Here is an 18,409-nt window from a genome sequence, read left to right as displayed (position 1 = left end):
AAATAAAAAAAAAAACCCAGCCTGTTCACATGTATTGTTTTTTAAAACATGATGCCCACGAGGTCAAATAATTCAACAGTCCTTGCACAGGGAGAATAGAGACCACAGACTCATATGGGGCCAGCTCACTTTCAATTGGTTGGAGCGAAGGAAGAGTCCCAGAAGGGTGGAGGGTGGGCAGGGGTCCAACCCTGAAGCCTCTTTTCTTGGTCTAGGGTGGCACTCACTCCCATCATCTATCTGTTCCCTTGGGAGCCTGTCATCCCGCAAGCTGCCCAAGTTTCAGAATCTGCAGGGATCAGAGGCTGCGAGCCCCATCTGGCCACATGGGGGCACCCTGGCTCCACACACTGGATTCCAAGACCCAGCAGGCACTGGCACAGGTGCTGGGGCTGGAGGGAGAGCGCCCTTTCTGCAGCCTGGCGGTTCAAGGGTTAAGGCTTATGGTGCTGGGTACCACAGCACCTTCCATCCCTGATTCAGGGTCATGCTGCCCAGGGGTAGCTCACGTTACTGTTTTTAACAGAGTCTGATAGGGACTCCTCCCGCCCTGGGGGAGGGATTGACACTAGGAAACCCGAAGATGTCCCTGGAAGGACACGGACTCAGAAGCCGGAGACAGAGCACAGGCTGCCTAACTTTGCTACAGAGGGCGCAGGGCATGGAGGGTACGCAGACTAAACCGATGCTTTGGCTTCTCTACAGAAGGTTTAAAGACTCCTAGAAGCTCTTTTAAGAGAGAAAGAGACAGAGGCGGTAAGAGAAAGATACTAAGAGACAGAGAGACAGAGTCAGAGGGAGGGAGGGAGAGCAAGAGAACAAGAGAGAAAGAAATCAGACCCTGTCTGGTTTGGGACAAATAGAAACCCCAGCGCAGGCCAACAATGTGCAGCAGCGTGACCGGCAGACCTGGGGCTGCAGACGCTGGTTCACACCCTGGCGCAAGCTCTCTGGACTTGAACTGTTATTTTGCTTCTCTGAGCCCCACTCTCCCTCCCTGTAGAATGCACGTAGCTACACTCGCCTCTGGGGCTCGATGTGTAGAACCAATGGGATGATATACGCAAATCACCTCTCATGGTACTTGGATCTAGGCAGGCACTCACTCGGTATAGGCCTCATTCATGCTGACCAATGGCAGTAAATAAAGGATTTTTTTTTTCATGCCATTGGACCACGATCCCGTGTAACTTTAGTTTTCTTGTGTGAAATGGGACCTTTGGGCCACGTGACTTCCAAGATTCCTATCAGTCCTAATTGCGTAGTATTCTATAATAAACGCACTCTTCACACAGCCATCCATCTAAGCCTTCCATTAGCCGAGTGCTTTCTCCAGCTGCTGACACCCTGTCCCACGAGGTCGGGGGAGCTGGAAAGGGACACTGCAGATTCACAGAAACAGTCGTGATGGTCCTTACGTACTTGGCTCTGCCGTCAGACTGGCTGTTTTGACCCCAGCTTCCCTTTACTAGATGAGTAACCCTGGGTCAGCGGCTCCTGGTCTCGGTCCCACAGTTCCCCGTTTAGAAAAGGAAGGTCATATTACCACCCATGGCAGGGGCTCTAGGGGAGGAAATGAGATCCTATCTGTGAAGCACTCAGAACAGTGCCTGGCACGCAGCAAACACTTCCATAAGTACTAGGCATCATCATCACTTAGATTTGTTTAAAAGGCTGGGCAATAATCTTTCTTGGGTTACATGAAGGTTGTCTGGTCTAAAACCGGAAGAAGGAGGGTATGTTTTCTTTATTATTATAATTATTATTTGAGACGGAGTCTTGCTCTGTCGCCAGGCTGGAGTGCAGTGGAGCGATCTCGGCTCACTGCAACCTCCGACTCCCTGGTTCAAGTGATTCTCCTACCTCAGCTTCCCAAGTAGCTGGGATGACAGGCTTGTGCCACCACGCTCGGCTAATTTTTTTGGTATTTTTAGTAGAGAGGGGGTTTCACCATGTTGGCCAGGATGGTCTTGAACTCCTGACCTCGTGATCCACCTGCCTCAGCCTCCCAAAGTGCTGGGATTACAGGCGTGAGCCATCGCGCCCGCCTGAGGAGGGTATGTTTTCATAGATGCTACAGAAAAAGCAACAGACTGGCAGACAAAAAGAGATGTTCCCTGGACCAAGCTCTGCCATCAGCATTTCCTTCTGCAAACTCAGGTTGCAGTCTGTTCACTGAGAACTCTATTGCTGGGTGGCTGTGGGCAGTTCCCCTCTGCTTTCTGGGTCTCTGCTGCCCCATCTGGAAAAGAAAGCTGTTGGACTAGACAATGACCCTAAGGGCCTTCTGGTCCTCGCACTGCATGGCCCTATGTGCCTTCTGGCCTGATGGCCAGGCCCCTGCAGGTCCTTACCTGAGGTACTCATAGAGCCCATACATGGGCAGGAAGTCAATGTCAGACAGGAACATGTAGGGAGTGCTGATGTGCTTCATGGCCACGTTGCGCAGCAGGTTCACAGGGTAGAACTGGCCCTCCTTGTACACGATGTGGTAGCCCACGTTGTGGCGGCTCATAAGCACCTCGGAGCCCTGAGCGTAGCGGAGGAACTGCTGGGCCTCGGCGTCTGACAGGTAGAGGGCCAGGCTGATGGGCCCCTCCCAGTGCTTGCAGATGGCCTCCAGCATCTGGAGCCTGGAAGAGACAGGGAAGGTGAGCCGCGGGACCTGGGCCATCCATGCATCATCCGCCCGGCCTGTCGTGGGGCTCTGCCTCCAGTGATGCTGGATCAACCAGCTGTGGATCAAATCCCTGCTTTCAATGTGACTCATTCAGTTCCTTTACCTATAAAACAGGCATCAACACACTTACCTTGCTGGTTCTCGTCCTTCCCTGCTTCCAACTGAACATGTGATATCAAGTCGTATCCCACTATAAGCCTTGGACTCCTCATTTCAAAGCCGGGTGGTGAGTATATTAAATGATCTGAACACCCCCTTCCATCCCCAAAGTCCTACACTTGTCTCTCTGCAAACGTGTAAAACAGCTCTGCTGATCTCCTAAGACAGTGACCAGCCAGAGAGGACTTAGACAAACTAAGAGGCCACTAAGTTACAGGAATGGTAAAATAAACAGTAAACGCAAGAGCAACAACAACTATAATAGAAGACGTGCTGCGATGTGCCAGGAGCTTCCCAGAATTCTCTCAACAACCCCAGCACTAGCTGTCATTCTCCCCATTTTCCTGATGGAGGAATGGAGGTGCCATAGGTTCAGTCGGCTCTGCCTCTTGCACTGAGAGGCTAGAGATGTGGAGACAGGTGCCCTGATGGGACCCTGGAGCCCGTGAGAAAAACATAACACTAAAAAAGGGAATAGAAAAACATGTGAATGTTGAAAACAAAAGTCTACCTGGGGTGATGCCGTCATCGCTGTCTTCAGAGCCCTTACTACCCCAGGGTGCCAGTCAACTTTGCAAGGCTACCTCAGAGATGCTGAGCCAGGGAGAGGGGGAAAAACAGAGCCCAGTGAAAAAAAAATACAAAAAAAAAGGGCGGGGGGTGGTTTGCAACAGAGAGGGTTCTGCAAAAATGTTTGAAGATAAATCTATAAAGATATTTTCTTTCAAAGGCGTTAGAAGTGTCTGGTACATAAAATCTATGGCTAAGCAACAGCAAAAGCCCTACCTGAATTGTTTTTCCTTACCCAGCAAGAGGTACATAATCAGCAGTCTCCTGGCCAGAATGCCCACTTTATTCGGACCATTACCAGGAAATCGATTGCATGCATTTCTATGCTTCTAAACAAAAGGAAATGGGCACACCTATCTTTTTTCAATGGCCTTTTTGATGACTTCCAGAGTTTTCTCTCAGTAATTCTGTGAATTGGCACTGCCTAGATTAGCTTTCTCGTTCAATCGGGAGGGTTAAGATATTCACCAGTGCAAAATGCTTTCCATTTCTCATCCATTATAATGCTCGCTAACCAAATTGACCAGAGCCATTTCTTACAAAGGCACTGCATTCTCCATGACGCCTAATGGCACTGAACTTTGTGCCAGGCTTCTGCTGCGGGGGCCTGCCCTCTCCTGGGCTCTGAGGATCTGCAATTTTGAATTATGCCTCCTGCACCTGTTTCACCTTCTGCAAATGTGGGGGACTCTGCGCTTCACGAGAGGCCATTTGTACAAATCCTCTGAGAACTGGAGAGCAAAAGGCAAGAATAATTTCCAGCGTGTAGACATGAGACCTGCTGAAGGAAGTGGGTGGGAGGAGGGAGGTTTGGCTGGGCATGAAGAGAGGGCCACCTCTTGGGATTCTCCCACTGGCTTGGTTTTTGCCTCTGTGTCTCAGTTTTCCAAGAAAGGAACCCCTCCCCTGCCCAGTGACCTGCCACAGTCCCTCTCCTAAGCTCAGTCAAGAGTTTAGAGTAAGAACAGAGGCCAGGCGTGGTGGCTCACGCCTATAATCCCAGCACTTCTGGAGGCCAAGGCGGGCGGATCGTTTGAGGTCAGGAATTCAAGACCAGCCTGACCGACATGGTGAAACTCCATCTCTACTAAAAATACAAAAATGTTAGCCAGGCGTGGTAGCGCACACCTGTAGTCCCAGCTACTTGGGAGGCTGAGGCAGGAGATACTCAGGAGGCTGAGGCAGGAGAATCGCTTGAACCCGGCGGGGCGGAGGTTTCAGTGAGCTGAGATTGCATCATTGCACTCCAGAGTGAGACTGTCTCAAAAAAAAAAAAAAAAAAAGTAGAGAAAAAATACTCAAGGTTCTCAGAAGAAAGGTGCTGTGCACGTGAAAAATAAGTCGAGCTTTAGAGATAACGCAGCTGGATGTTGTCCTGTGGAACCTCCACAAGCGAGACAGAACGGTGACACAACGCACTGCTATTTCTATGTCCCCCAGCCCCAATCTCTCCAATCTTTAGTCCCTTAGAACCAACCTTCCTGCCAGGACCTGAACAACCGTGACAAACCGAGCTTTCTATAATGATGGTAATATTTAAGGTGTGATCATGATCTCAGTCATCTCTCCCTTTACCTGCTGTTTGCCATGTCTTTGCCACACTGTGGCTATCACATTTAATCCTCATAGTAACTATAACACTGAGATTCTTATCACCATCTTACAGGCAAGGAAGCTTAAGGGGATGAAATAACTTCTTTCACGTCACGCAGTCACAAAGTGAAGGACCTAGATTCACATTCGGGTCTACCTAACCCCAAAGCCCGGATCCAAGTCATTATTTAATACGGATTGGAGTTAGGCTGAGAACAAAGTTCCCAAATACCTTTGCTTCATTGCCTGTTTCCCCAAGTAAGAGCATGTTCTTCTCCCGGTGTCAATGCCTCCCCACTCCTTCCCCTCCTCAGTCCCTCTTGGTATCTGTCTCAAAGTTTCACAATCCCCTCGGCTCTCTCCTTAGGTTCTATTTCTGCATCTCAAACACGTCTTCACCTAATACAAATTTGTTATTTCCAATGCATCAGATATACGACACAGACAAGGTGCCTAGGTACCTGCATTTCAGGAGCTTTTATTCTAGTGGAGAAAAAAGACAAATCAACAAACCAGAGGTTTGATTAGGGAGGTGATTAGGTTATGAAGGTGGAACTCTCATGAGTGAGGTTCATACCCCTTTTCTTTTCCTTTTTTTTTTTTTTTTTGAGACTGAGTCTCACTCTGTTGCCCAGGCTGGCGTACAGTGGTGCGATCTTGGCTCACTGCCTCCACCTCCCACGTTCTCTCCCCTCATCTGTTCCCTAAGGGTCGTCCCAGTGCAGTTCTTGCTGATGCCAAGCTCTGTGGCCAGACTTTCTTTCGCTGGATGAGTCCATGGAAGAGCTGATCCTAAACCCAGAAGGCCTGTCTCTGTCCCATGCTGGTTCCCACCTCCCCATGGAGACCACCATTGCTTCACCTAGGGAGGGGCGGGCAAAGGCTCAGAAATGTCTGGCAGATCTAGAAACAGGCGGGGGCTACTCCATAGAGTCCCACTAAGGCTGGAAGCCTCACACAGTCTCTGTAGTCATAAAGGAGCAGGTAGGGAGATGGCCGGGTCAGAAACCCAGAAGACCAGGGCTGGAAGGAATTCTAGAGCATCGCCAGGACCAAGCAGCCCAGGCCGTGACCACTCAGTGTCTGCTGGGATAGGGAACTCAACGCCCACCAGGGCAGACCATTCTAATCCGGTGCACGGCCCATGAGGCAGGCTGCGCAGCATATCACACAGCGTGCAGCTGTAGGTTTTGGGGTCAGACAGACCTGGAGTTGTCCTCTGAGCTGTGTCAGTATTCCTGGGCAAGTGACGGCTCTTTGGGCTTCAATTTCCACATATGTATTTTGGGGATAATAATGCCTTTGGTAGATTACAAAATAGCTATAAATCATCCCTCTCCCTCTGTCCATACCCTCTGGAAATAATCTCCCACGTGAATTCTGGCCACATGACTTGCTTTGGTCCATGGGCTGTTAGCAAGCACGACATGAGCAGAGATGAGATAAAGGGCTTGTGCCTGCTGCCACGTGAACTAGCCCTACACCACCTTGCCTTGGTGTAACCCTGGTCTCTGCTGATAGCCAGACGACCCCCCAAAAAGCTACCTAGTTTACGGCAGACACACGAATGAGCCCAGCAGAGTCTAGCCCACACTGCCAATCCAAAGAATCACAAGCTCACTCCAGTTCTTGTACTAAGCTGCTAAGACTCAAGGCAGTTTGTGAAGCAGTAACATCTAGTTGGATTTGAGGATTAAATGAGATAATGGCACAAAGTGTCTGGTGCAAAGCTAGATATACAGCAGGTACTCAGTATACGATAGCTGTTATTTCCTCCTTAGGTTCTATTTCTGCCTCTGAAACATGTCTTCACCTAATACAAATTTGTTATTTCCAATGCATCAGGTATACGATACAGACAACGGGCCTAGGCACCTGCATTTCAGGAGCTTTTATTCTAGTGGGGAAAAAAGACAATCAACAAACCAGAGGTTTGCATAGCGGGGTGATTAGGTCATGAGGGTGGAACTCTCTTGAATGAGATTCGTGCCCCCCCGACTTTTTTTTTTTTTGAGACTGAGTCTCACTCTGTTGCCCAGGATGGGGTGCAGTGTTGCGATTTTGGCTGACTGCAACCTCCACCTCCCAGGTTCAAGTGATTTTTCTGTCTCAGTCTCCCGAGTAGCTGGGATTACAGGTGTGCGCCACCATGCCTGGCTAATTTTTATATTTTTAGTAGAGACGGGATTTTGCCGTGTTGGTCAGGCTGGTCTCGAACTCCTGACCTCAGGTGATCTGCCTGCCTTGGCCTCCCAAAGTGATGGGATTACAGGCATGAGCCACCGCACCCAGCCTTCATGCCCTTTCAAGAGGCCCAGGGAGCTAGCTGGCTCCTTCCACCACGTGAGGACACAGTGATGAGGCACTCTCTGTGAACCAGGAAGTGCATCCTCACCAGACACCAAATCGACCAAAGCCTTGATCTTAGACTTCCAGCCTCCAGCACTGTGATAAATACATTTCCAGTGTTTATACACCAAATAATTTATGGCATTTTGTTACAGCAGATAATGAGAAGGATCTGGCATTGTGAAAAGTCTGGGGGAAAAGCTTTCCAAGAAGAGGGGATGGCCCTTGGGGTAACAATGGGCTCAGCATGTTCAAGCTGGAAGAGACGGGACCAGTGTGGGTGCAGCACAGGACAGTGAGGGGCAGAGGTGAGATGAAGGCATCAGGGGTTGTACAGATGCCAGGCTGGATGGGCCTTGAAGACCACAGCAGGCAGGTGGGACACTGTTCCACATGTAACAAGAAGTCATCTGAGGGTTTCAATGACGTGACCCGATTTACCTTTTTAAAATATCACTCTGCCTGTTACACGGAGAAAAAATTACCTTTCACTCTCTAGAACGTCAGTGCTTTCAAATGTAAGCTTGTTTAAGATCACCTGGGGGGCTTATTAAAACCCCCATTTCCAGGCCCCACCCAAGAGATTCTGGTTCAGGAGGTCTGGGGTGGGGCCTGAGAATCTGTATTTCTGACAAGCTCCCGTGCAATGCTGTGTTGCTGGTCCCAGGAGCAGGCTTGAAGCAACACTGTTCTAAAGAGTGGGGCCCTGTGAGCCCAGCGCATTCTCTCTCCTTTACTAACAGAGAGCAGAGAAGTGCCCCGTCATTCCCATGAGGCCCCGCAACTGTAGTCAACACTTAACATCTTTGTCGAAGACACACTAAAGAACCAGGCTCTCCCTGGACAGGTGTCAGAAGACAGGTGACCCCCTCGTGATCAGCTCCCTCCGTCCCTTCGCCACTGGTGTCTTCCGCTGGGACGGGAGGGAAGGGTGCTGAGCTGCTGAAGGAGAAGCACATCTCCTGGCCTCACAGCCATGGTTGGAACGTTCACTCTTTCTGAACGGAATTCCAGAGGGAGCTGGGCACGGGAGCGCGAAGGCCGGCTCTCCTAATTCGTTGTGGCACTCACGTAGGGCCTACTTCTGACTCGAAGGTTTACAAACACATCTGAAACGGTTCTTAAATTAAAAATCAATCCAACAGGCACCAGTCAGCGTGCTGCATTGTAATCGGATGTGTTGACAGAGTGGAAGTGGCTGCGGGAATTTCTACCATTCTTCATCAGCTTGCAGTGCCACTTTATAATTTTTAATTGCGGCCCGCTAAGCACCTCTCATTAGGGCTTGGAATCCCTTGGGTTCTCTTGAGATATTGTCCTGATGGCGATACATGTCACAGTACAGGAGTGGGTATCGTGTGTCTGCTACACTTGGGCTGTCCAGGCTTTGAAGGGAAGACCGCTATGGTCGGTGCTTGCTGCAGACGTGAGTGGGGCCCAGACTTCTTTTTTTTTTTTTCGAGACGGAGTCTCGCTCTGTCGCCCAGGCTGGAGTGCAGTGGCACGATCTCGGCTCACTGCAAGCTCCGCCTCCTGGGTTCATGCCATTCTCCTGCCTCAGCCTCCCGAGTAGCTGGGACTACGGGCACCTGACACTATGCCTGGCTATTTTTTTGTATTATTTTTAGTAGAGATGGGGTTTCACTGTGTTAGCCAGGATGGTCTCCATCTCCTGACCTCGTGATCTGCCTGCCTCGGCCTCCCAAAGTGCTGGGATTACAGGTGTGAGCCACCGCGCCCGGCCACAGACTTTCTTTTAAATGGATTGTGTCTGCAGTCCAGACCAGAAGGATGAATCCCACTGGCAACAGAAGGAGGGACTCGGTTTTGCCTGTATTCTCTTCTTGCTAACAAGTGTATACACAAGGATGGGTTTGAGCTGTTAATAACTAGAAACATGTTTGTTCTACTTGTTTGCAAATTCCAGATAGCAAATTCTATAGCCAGCAGAGAGGTGAGAAACATTAAGAAAAATTAATATTTGTTCACATCAACTACTTACTAGGCACTTTACATCTTATTTTGTAGAACCCAGACAAGAATCAGTGAATTTAGCAACATTATCACCATCTCATAGATGAGCCAAGTGAGGCTCAAAAAGGCTAAGTAAGTTGTTCAAACTTACACAGCTAGGAAGTGGCATAAGTGTAGTTTGAATCCAAGTCTTGCTTTTTTTTCTTTTCTACTACATCACTTTACCTGTCCTAAACAACTATCATGTGCACATGCCTTCGTAAGAATGTTCAGATCTAGCCAGTATTTACTGGATGTCAAATATGTGCTCAGGGCTTTTATAGAGGATCTCTTATTTACTCCTAACCAGGGCCCTATGAGGCAAGTAATTTTAACCCTCTTTTACAGGAGGAAACAGAAACTCAATGATGTTAAGTGACTTGCCCAGAACACCAGTTGAGGATTGAATGAGTTGGTGGGATTTGAACCTGGGGCTCTCTGTCCTTCCGATTCTGGTCAACATACTGGTATCATTTAGGGAGCCTCTGAATGTATGTCAGGACTAAGCACTGGGCATGCCTTCTCTCATTTGATCTTTACAACCACCTTAGGGATAATGATGATGATGATACAATTATCACTTTCAGAATACAGATGAAGATACTGAGGCTTAAAGAAGTTAAGTGATGCACTTTGGGAGGCCGAGGCGGGAGGATCACGAAGTCAAGAGATTGAGACCATGCTGGTCAACATGGCGAAACCCCATCTCTACTAAAAATCCAAAGTTAGCTGGGCGTGGTGGCGTGCGCCTGTAGTCCCAGCTATTGGGAGGCTGAGGCAGGAGAATTGCTTGAACACAGAAGGCGGAGGTTGCAGTGAGCTGAGAGATTGCATCACTGCACTCTGGCCTGGCGACACAGCAAGACTGTCTAACAACAACAACAACAAAAAAAACAAACAAAAAAAGTTAAGTGACTTGTCCAAAAACAAAGTGACAGGGCAACAAACAACCCACAGTGCCTGACTCCAGGGACCAGGTGTCTTTCACTGTTACGCTACTCTTTACTTTGATTAGAAAGTATATCAGATTTCTTTGGTAGCCACTGGCCACTAATCTTGACTCAGAATATTTTGCTGATAATCTGAATGCATTATCAGGAGGCCTGAATGCCACAGAGAGCCAGCGATGGTTGGAGAGATGGGCACCTGGCTTTAAGTGAAACCCTCTCATTTGCACAGATTATAGTACCTGAGTTTCAGGTAGCTCACGGGAGGGGCCAGGTGCAGTCAAAAGAGACCAATCCAGACCATCATTCAGCACTGATGTGGAGTATTAGATTTTTTTTTTTACTATAAATGCCATGGAGGAGAAGGAAACACACATGTGAAAAGAGGGACTTCTGTGGTGAGGTGATTTCCTGATGTGGCTGCTTAGTGGTGGGGAGCCTGGGCGTCCAAACTGAAATCTGGGTGAGAAGCCAAAGGGACTTGAGAATTTTAGGGGTGACTCTGGGACACTAGTTGGGTGTCCCTATGGAGCCCCACACAGGATGCCAGATTTGAGCCAGAAGGGCTGGCCACCTCCCCTGGTTTCCCTGAGGCCCTCTGTGATCCAGCCCTGCCTACCTGGCCATGTGTATTTGATCTCTTTCTTCCTCCTACACCCTAAGCCCTAACTACACTTCACACTTCACTATTGTGTTCCCCACTGGGCCTGACTTCCTCTCTGTCCCGTGAACATGCTGCACGCACTACCTTGGGGAGCCTTCCTTCTCTCCTTCTGTGCCTTCTACTCTGTTTACCCAGCCTCCCACTCAATTCAGGTGCCACCTCCCCTTGGACACATTCCCTGCCTTTTCCTTTTTCCACCTCTGTGGGATCTCATTGCATTGGTGCACCTCCTGCACACCACTCAGAACTCAACATTCTACTGTAGACCTGTTTACCTGTCAGCGGTAGGCAGAGTTCTATGAGGGCCCCCCAGATTCCCACCCTGCTGGTGGACATGCCCTGTGTAATCGCCCTCTTGGGTGTGGGCAGGGCTTGTGAATATCACATTGTGATCATGTGATGTTATAGAAGACTCCGGTGTCGCGGGCCAGAGAGAGATTCTCCTGCTGGCCTTGAAGAAGTGGGCTGCCCTGCAGGGACGGGGCTGCATGGCTAGGAACTGAGAGTGGCTTCGAGGAGCTGAGGGGGACACCCATCAACAGCCAGCAAGGAAACGGGACCTCCATCCTGGAAGTGAATTCTGCTGCAACCCGAATGAGTGTGGATGTGGATGCCAATCCCCAGATGATATCCCAGCCCTGGATAATCCCTTGAGATTTCATTCCTGAGACCCTGGGCAGAGGGCCCTGCTAGCATCTTCCAGATTCCTGACCCAGAGCGGCCACAAGGTAACAAAGGTGTACTTTTTAAGCTGCTCATTGTGTGGTACATTGTCACCTAACAAGAGAAAACGAATGGGTTGCCTGAGCCCCCAATAGGCTGCATACTCCTTAAAGACAGGGATAGGTCTTTTAACACATATTCCTCTCCCCTTAAGTGCCTGGTGCAGAATGGTGAGCCGTATTTGCTGAGTGATCACGTGGATGTGGAGATGAGAGAACTGTGGCCACAAGAAGGGACAGGCCTCGCTAGGGCCCTTACAGCAGGTCAAGCATAGAGCTGGTGCTAGAGCCTCCGGGCCTGTCCCTTGCTCTTTTGTCCCATGCTGTCTTTACCTGTTACCTGCTAGGACTGCAAGTTCTCTGTGCACAGGAGTCCCAGTGGCCTTTCTCCAAGTTCTTCTGGAGCCTGTGAATCCCCAAGAGACTGCCAGCCCCTGAAGCCACTGAATTATGCATGTGGTCATTCGCTTGCATGTGGCGGGACTCACAGAGCAAGGAATCCACTTCCCTGAGCCACCTTCAATATGAATCATCTCACGTTGCCTCCAGTGCAAGGTTCCTCTCACTTCCTGGAGCTCTCAGGTGCCTTTACGAAAACGTTTTTGCGTCCAGGTATTTGTTCTTTCATCTGTTTGTTTATTCTTCAGTCATTCAGGACTAATAACACCTGGCATTTATGGAACACTTACTATGTCCCAGGCACTGTTCTTGGCACTGTACAGGCATTAGCTCATTTAATCCTTTGAACAATCCCATGGAGTCTCACCCATAGGCTGGACAGGCATCTCTGAGGTGGCTCAAAAGACAGAATGAGGAATCAAACTTCCTTCCTAATTGTAGGAGCTGAGCGGGGATGACACAAGAGGGAGTTGGGGCAAGGGCAGCCACTGTGGGCCACGTGTGAATGGAAGCAGAAGCCAGTCAGACAAGGCGGGAAGGGGCACCTGAAGTGGCCAGGTATAGAAAAGCCATGTAGCCCTGGCTGAGTGACCTTGGGGCTTCAAATCCATTCACTTCTTGGCAGTCAGAGATGTTTTTAAAAATATATAAATTAGGATGGGCGCGGTGGCTCACATCTGTAATCCCAGCACTTTGGGAGGCCAAGGTGGGAGGATCACGAGGTCCAGAGATCGAGACCATCCAGGCCAACATGGTGAAACCCTGTCTCTACTAAAAATACAAAAAATCAGCCAGGTGTGGTGGCGGATGCCTGTAGTTCCAGCTACTGGGGAGGCTGAGGCAGGAGAACTGCTTGACCCTGGGAGGTGGAGGTTGCAGTGAGCTGAGATCGTGTCACTGCACTCTAGCCTGGGTGACAGAGCAAGACTCTGTCTCAAAAAAAAAAAAAAAAAGAACATATACATATATCTATATCTATATCTATATCTATATAAATTATATTAGGTAACTGCATAAATTTGTTCAATAACTCCCTACCACACTTAGGATATCTCATGAGTGTCTAACCTCCTACAGTCTTATCTCATGCTGCTTTCCCCCCAAGCCCCTGTTATACTGCGGCCACTCTGGTCTTCTGTGACGTTTCTGAATGTGCAGGCATCTTTCCCACTACAGGCCCTTTGCACTTGTTATTTCATCTGCCTGGGAAACTCTTCTCTCAATAACTCGCATGCGTGACTCCTTTTCTTGTCCTCTAGGTCTCTGTAGAAATGTGCCTTCCTCAGAGCGCCTTCTCCCGACCACACGACCTAAAGAAGGTCTCCAAGCTGGCATTGGGATTATCCTCCCGGTGCCTTCCAAGCACGTATGCAATTACAGTCATTTTTAAAAATTGCGTATTGCTGTTTATGTGACTAGCTCCATCTTCTCAGACCTGGCTACACATTATAAGCTTAAAACAAAACAATGCCAAGGGCTCTGTCCTACAAAGGTCCTTATTTTACTGCTCTGCAAGGCAGCCTGGACGTGAACATGTTATACAATTCCCGAGGTGATTCAATCTCCCTGGACAAGGTTGAGAAGCAGTGCATGGACCTGTAAGCTACATCAGGGCGGGACTCATGTCAGTACTGCCTGGAAATGCTTGACGGATGTTTGTTTCATCAATACACATAGAAGGAAAAGAAACAGCGTTGCTTTCCAGTCGCAATTGTGGCTCCAGTCTCCCCACTCCCCCTCTTCCTGGGGTAATTCGAGTAGGGCTCTACTTCTTAAGAATCGATCCTTTCATCTATCCTCAGACAACAACCGTAAGACAAGAGCCCTTGGTTTTCAGTGCTGGGGAGGTGGGGGGAATGTGACCCAGCTCACCCTTATCAGTACTCTTTTTTTATTTTTACTTTTTTGAAACGGAGTCTTGCTTTGTCACTGGAGTGCAGTGGCATGATCTCGGCTCACTGCAACCTCTGCCTCCTGGGCTCAAGCAATTCTCCTGCCTCAGCCTCCCCAGTAGCTGGGATTACAGGCGCACACCACCATGCCCAGCTAATTTTTGTATTTTTAGTAGAGACGGGGTTTCACCATGTTGGCCAGGCTGGTCTCGAACTCCTGACCTTGTGATCCGCCTGCCTCGGCCTCCCAAAGTGCTGGGACTACAGGCGTGAGCCACCGCACCCGGCCCAGGCTTCAATATTCTAAGCCCGCGTGCCATCTCTTCCTGCTCCATCCTCCGATTTTAGCATATGTGCTGCGGAAGCGAGCACACCCTTCTCCATTCTCTATCCTCCATGCAAAGTACCGCCGTGAGGAGACTGGGGTGGGTGAGGCCGTCTGCCATACCTGTCCATGGACAGCTGAGCGACCAGGGTGACGTCCGTGCTGTCTGCCGCAGGCTCGTACTCGTAGTGCAGGAAGTACAGGTGGGTGCGGTGGACAGTGAAGCGCTCTCGCCGGAACTCATAGCACAGGTCGTCCTCGTCCAGCTCAGACAGCTGCTTCTGGAGCTGCAGAGTAGGAGAGAGGGCTTGGGCACGTGAAGAAGAGGTCCCAGGGTGCCCATGAGCTTGCCCCTCGAGCCCTGCCCTCCCCGGCGTTTATCACCCATCAGGACGTTGACGGGTCAGAGGTACATGGAAGGGATCACCACTTTTATTTCCCTGTGCAACTTAATCTAATTTCAAAAAGGTGGTAAAAATCAGATGCCTGGGGACCGGGTGTGGTGGCTCACACCTGTAATGCCAGCACATTGGGAGGCTGAGGCGAGCAGATCGCTTGAGCCTGAGAGTTCGAGACCAACCTGGGCAACAAAGCAAAACCCCGTCTCTACCAAAAATAGAAAAATTAGCCGGGCATGGAGGTGTGTGACTGCAGTGCTACTCAGGAGGCTGAGGTGGGAGAATCAACTGAGCCCGGGACATGGAGGCTGTAGTGAGCTGAGACGGCACCACTGCACTCCAGCCTAGGCTACAGAGCAAAACCCTGTTTCAAAACAAAAACAAACAAAAACAAAAAGCAAACAAAAAAAAGAGGATGCCATTAACACCTGAGAAACGAATCCCCTCTTAGCTAAGAACAAAGGTGGTGCTCACTGAAAAACATATAACCAACCATAAACTCTTTAGAAACAAATGACAAATGTTTTCTTAGACAACTCAGCGTAAGAATTTCAAATAACATGGGAAAACGGGCCGGGCACGGTGGCTCATGCCTGTAATCCCAGCACTTTGGGAGGCCAAGGTGGGCAAATCACCTGAGGTCACGAGTTCGAGACCACCCTGGCCAACGTGGGGAAACCCCGTCTCTACAAAATATATAAAAATTAGCCGGGCGTGGTGGCGGACGCCTGTAATCCCACCTACTCAGGAGGCTGAGGCAGGAGAAGCTCTTGAACCCTGGAGGCGGAGGTTGCAGTGAGCCGAGATCGCACCGCTGCCCTCCAGCCTGGGTGACACAGTGACATTCCATCTCAAAAACAAAACAAAACAAAACAAAAATAACACAAGAAAATGCCCAAAGAAGAAAACGGTCAAAACTGACAAGGACCTCTGTATGACCTGATGCTTTTTTCTCCCTAGAGCTACTGATTTCAATCTTTGTACTAGGTCTTGGAAAAAACAAAACAAAACCAAACAAAACCAGCAAACCAGCACATTAACAAAACAGAAATTCTTTTCCTTTCATTTCACCTAAGTTTAACCAGAATCTTGGCACCGTACTTTTTTCTCTTTTCTTTTTTTGAACTCTCTCAAAGTCTTACTTTATTAATCTGCTTGTAGAACTTGTTTAACTAGCTGTACTTCTCTCTTCCTTCACCAACTTGTGAAAAGAGCAGGCACACCTGCTGACAGGGAGCTAAGGAGATAACATTTCAGATATGCCAAGGCAGATACACAGATGTGCACATCTGCAGCTGCCCAACCGACACGGTCTCATGGGAACTCCTACCAGGCAGGTATGATGTATGTTTTACAGATGAAGAACTGAAATTAAAAAGTGACACAACTTAGCAAAAAGCTAATCCACAGTGACAAAAATTGGACCAGGGCATGCGGGGTGGGGGAGTGAGAGGCCTGGGAAGAGGCAAGAGAGGGTTGGGAGGGACAGATGACTGGAGTGAGGGGTACATGGATGTACACTTTTGTGAAAATTCAACTAACTGTGCACTTCGAATGGGAGGACTTAGCCAGGCGCGGTGGCTCACGCCTGTAATCCCAGCACTTTGGGAGGCCGAGGCAGGTGGATCACAAGGTCAGGCGTTCAAGACCAGCTTGGCCAAGATGGTGACACCTTGTCTCTACTAAAAATACAAAACATTAGCCGGGCATGGTGGCGGGCACCTCTAATCCCAGCTACTCGGGGGGCTGAGGCAGAGAATTGCTTCAACCCAGGGGGCAGAGGTTGCAGCGAGCCAAGATCATGACACCGTACGCCACCCTCGGCGACAGAGTGGGACTCTGTCTCAAAATGAAAAAAAAAAAGAATGGGAGGACTTGTCGGATGCAATCTGTATTTCCATAAAAATCAACTTTAAAAAATGATAATTTGCCAAAGGTCACAGAAGGGTTGGTTCCATTCCTTTTTTTTTCCTGTTAAATCAGCCTTGTCTATCACATGATAGAATACAGACAAAAGTTTACATGGCAAGGGTTACCAACCTAGCTGAATATCAGAGAATGTTTTTCCAAGAAGGTGTACTTTCTTTAAATCCCCAAATCAACAGTGTAGCAGTCAACAAGAAAATATATTAACTTGCTTCTGTATAGCCTTGTACCTGTTAAGACCATTGCCTTGACAGATTACTTAATGGCATTATTTCTCAAGATGTGTGCTATGGAAGATGATGGCATTAATTGCTCCAATTCCTTCTCTCTCCCCCACCCCCTGCCACCTCAGATATCCTTGCCCTTTGCAGTGGTGGTTACTAAAGAGGCACAGTTTATTTCTCAGGACTTGAGTAAGGGCTGGAATCATGATGTATTTCTGCTAACAAAAAGCAGGGGAAGTAATATTGTCTCAGTCTTGAGGCTAGACCTCAAGAGAGTGTTTCTTGCACCCCTACCACTGCCATGAGAGGATACCGAGGCTAGCTTGCTGGAAGATGAGACATTTGGGGCTGAGCAGCTCCTCCCCAACTGCCCAAGTCATGCAAGCCAGCCCAACCCAGCTGCCTCAGTAAATACTACTTATTGTTTTTGAGACAGACAGAGTTTAGCTCTGTTGTCCAGGCTGGAGTGCAGTGGCGTGATCTCAGCTCACTGCAACCTCTGCCTCCCGGGTTCAAGTGAATCTCCTGCCTCAGCCTCCTGAGTAGCTGAGATCATAGGCACTCACCCCACGCCCAGCTACTTTCTGTATTTTTAGTAGAGACAGGGTTTCACCATGTTGGCCAGGCTGGTTTTGAACTCCTGGCCTCAGGCAATTCGCCCGCCTTGGCCTCCCAAAGTGCTGGGATTACAGGCGTGAGCTACCGCGCCCGGCCAATAAATACTTCTTGAAGGCCACTGAGGTCTTACTGGTTTTGAGCAATAGATACTGATAGAGTGCTATTGGTATTTTGTGGGGGGCACTTTTTATTATGAGGATCTGTCCCACCTATTGAAGGACAGTCAACCTCCCGAGCTCCTGCCCACTAAATGCTTACAGCATTCTCCAGACAGCCCTGTGAAGCTCCAAATGCACATGCATATTTCCCAATGCAGCTTGGGAAACCGGTTGAGATCCAGTGATCTGTGAGACACTGTCAACTATCTCTAAAATTTTTAACTGTTAAAAGGATGCAATTAGGGATATTCAGCTTTTCAAGTCAATTTGCTGTCCTTGCCTGTTTGAAGATTCTCACCAGGCCAGCAGTTTAATATAAGACAAGGAAGCTGAAATTCTCCTTCCATCTAAGATCTATGACCCCTCTGCTTCCTTCTGACCTGTAGGATTAAATCCAGATTTCCTTGTTGACAATTAGGAGCTGCTCTCTCTGACCCACCACCCCCATACTCTACGGCCTCATCACTGGTCTCTGTGCTCCCCAAACCTACCTTTCCCTCACACCTCCGTGACTTTGTTCCGTGCCATGCTCTTCCCCTTTCGGGAATGCCCTCCCTCACCTCGCTCCGCTCTCCTCCACCTAAAAAACCTTCCATTTACCTTTCAAGATTCAGCCCAGATGGCACCTGCTCTGTGAGACCTCTGCTCATCCCGCTGCGGAGAAGCGATCCATTTCTTCTCTGCACTCCAAGAGCGCTCAGTTCGCAACTCCATTAAAGCACTTGTCAACTTGAACTGAAATTATTTAAGGGCAACTTTCCCGGTGAGACTG

The 18,409-nt window shown here is 49.1% G+C and overlaps 1 protein-coding gene across 1 annotated transcript in view; it reads right to left on the bottom strand.

Annotated features, from left to right (window-relative positions):
• Positions 1-18,409, bottom strand: part of LARGE1 (LARGE xylosyl- and glucuronyltransferase 1) — a 697,253-nt gene that overhangs the window by 27,999 nt on the left and 650,845 nt on the right. The window contains exons 11-12 of the mRNA XM_003905455.5: positions 14,437-14,600; positions 2,355-2,633 (exon numbers count right to left, since the gene is read on the bottom strand). Of these exons, the coding sequence (XP_003905504.1) occupies positions 2,355-2,633; positions 14,437-14,600 (443 nt within the window). The remainder of the gene's footprint in view (positions 1-2,354; positions 2,634-14,436; positions 14,601-18,409) is intronic.

The sequence above is a fragment of the Papio anubis genome, chromosome 16 (genome assembly GCF_008728515.1).
Source record: "Papio anubis isolate 15944 chromosome 16, Panubis1.0, whole genome shotgun sequence".
NCBI lineage: Eukaryota > Metazoa > Chordata > Mammalia > Primates > Cercopithecidae > Papio > Papio anubis.
This window is presented reverse-complemented; position numbering and strand designations above follow the sequence as displayed.